Consider the following 2,308-nt stretch of genomic DNA (forward strand, 5'->3'; position numbering starts at 1 on the left):
CGCGCCTTCCCAGGTGTGGACACCACTCACCTTGCAGGGTAGAGACCTCCGTGGTTTGCACAGCCCGCCTCCTCCTCCTGACAGCGTGGGGGAGGGGGGGCTGGTTATGCGCATCTTCACCCTAGACAGCAAACCTGCCTGTCTGCTGCCAGGGTCATTCTTATTCTTTGTCACCCAAGATTTCAAAGGGTCTCCCTTCTGGGTTTCCCCTGGCATTTTTGGCGTGTGTCCGCATTTATCTTTAATATAAACCTCCCTGCCTCAAAAATTGACCTAATGCGGCCGCAGTCTCCAGCCTCGGGATCATCGCCAGAGCACCACCAGCCATGGCTTCTCCTCATCACTCTGCTTCACGGGTTGGTCACACGTGACCAGGCAGCAGCCGGATGTGCCTGCATCGACGTGAAGCTCTTCATTCTATGCTGCTGGTCTGCTTTGTGTAAACGTGGTGTAGTCATATACACACACCTCATCGACGTGCGCAAGTGCCACTCCGTGACGATCATTACAGCGAGACCTCGGTTGTCAAAAAGCTCTGAGTTTGAACTTCCCACCGTCGGAAAAAACCCCAAACCCACTGTGCTCATAGGAGCAGAACACGGGCCGAGAACACCTGCCTGGGCCCAGCGGCGGCGCGTCTCCCGCCGCATCTCTGAGTGGTCGCTGTGGCGCGCACGGTGACGCTGCACTCAGGCCGCTCGCGCTCAGACCGCAGAGAGTGCTCGTGTTAGTGTGTTAGAACTTTACCCCACGCTTTATTTGTGTAAATCTGCAGAGAAAGTCCGTGAAGCCGAGAGAGAAACCGTGAGAAGCACAGCAGAGTTGCACAAAGACGTCGCTGCAGAACTTGGATCGGGTTGCTGTTGTCTGGTTGGCGGCTGAATACAACATGGCTAAGTCAACACTGTCGTCAGTATTTGGGGGGAAAAGAAATGTGGTTAAAGGGGCTAAAATTAGTGAAAGGTGTGAGGTTGTTAACCAGGACACAAAGAAGCCAGAGCACAGAGGAGGGGGACAGTCCCTGTCATGGGGGTCAGTCAGCAACTACGCTGTGGAGACCGCGATGTGCAGGGAGGTTCAGGGCCTCCAGGGATTGAAGTCCTGGAAAAGTGGATTATAAGTTTGGTTTTCCATAATTTCTTATGGTGAAGATGCGTTCCGTTCTCCAGCTTCTGGGTGCTTGAACACAAACAGAATGAACCGAATTCGATAACCAAGGTGTCTGATAGAATATCTTCCAGCTCCTGTGGGAGGCCAGTGGTTCTTCTCCCCTCAAACTCCACAGGCATCTTCTCAGAACTCCTGTGTTCCTGTGGAGGTTCTAGAATGTTCTGAGTTCTTCCTACCTGCTACTCTTCTGGGAATCCCTGTGGTCCCATGGCAGGCAGTTCTAGAATGTTCTGAGCCCTTCCCGTGTGTCTGCCACGGATCTTGAAGAAGTGCTTTAGCGAGGCAAGGCGTCTCCCAACGGCAGGTGGTTTTAGAAACAGAATCCCACAGGGGCGGTGGGTCTTGCTGTACTCACCCAGCCAGTGTCAGACCTTTTCTCCGCCAGAGTCCGGACGAAATCAGGGCCCTGCGACAAGCAGATGCAGAAGTCAGACACCACGCGGTCCGCCTGCCCTCCCCCCACAGTGCAGAGCCAAGCCAGCACTCACTCGGGCTGCGTCCAGAAGCTGCTCGATCTGCCGGTCCTTCCTGCTGTTCTCCTCTTCAAGCCGCCGGAGCTTTGTCCGCATGAGATCCACGTCCCCTTTCTGCATGTGTAACGACTGACAAGAAAGGACCACACGCGCGTGCGCACACACACACACACAGCAGGAAGCAGAGCGGAACCGCAGCAGGAAGAGCTACCTGGGTCCCCCTGGACGGGGGGTAGGGGAGACTCGTGAAGAACATGACTGTCACTAGCGGGGAGTAGGCCAGGGCTGCTGACTGCCCCTCAGAGTGTGCCCCGCCAAATGCCACCACAGATACACCTCTGCCCCACACACTCTACTGGAAGCCCCACCCCACCCACATACGGATAATGTGCTCACAGTCGGTACCACGGTAAAATGAACCCTCCACCTCAGACTCCACCTGCCCTAGATTACTACTCTGCCTCACAGAGTGTCCTGACTCCCTGATAATACTCCGCCTCCCAGATAATACTCCACCTCAGTGTCCTGACTCTCCCCAGATAATACTCCATCTCACAGAGTGTCCTGACTCCCTAATAATACTCCGCCTCCCTGATTGTACTGACTCTCCCAGATAATACTCCACCTCAGTGTCCTGACTCTCCCCAGATAATACTCCATCTCAC

At 54.8% G+C, this 2,308-nt stretch overlaps 1 protein-coding gene across 1 annotated transcript in view; it reads right to left on the reverse strand.

Moving 5' to 3' along the window:
• IQCE (IQ motif containing E) overlaps positions 1–2,308 on the reverse strand; it is a 26,699-nt gene that overhangs the window by 17,365 nt on the left and 7,026 nt on the right. The window contains exons 5-6 of the mRNA XM_045284372.1: positions 1,659–1,772; positions 1,526–1,576 (exon numbers count right to left, since the gene is read on the reverse strand). Coding sequence (XP_045140307.1) covers positions 1,526–1,576; positions 1,659–1,772 — 165 coding nt within the window. The remainder of the gene's footprint in view (positions 1–1,525; positions 1,577–1,658; positions 1,773–2,308) is intronic.

Source organism: Echinops telfairi, unplaced genomic scaffold, assembly GCF_000313985.2.
Source record: "Echinops telfairi isolate 266 unplaced genomic scaffold, ASM31398v2 ScPeMD7_5;HRSCAF=22, whole genome shotgun sequence".
NCBI lineage: Eukaryota > Metazoa > Chordata > Mammalia > Afrosoricida > Tenrecidae > Echinops > Echinops telfairi.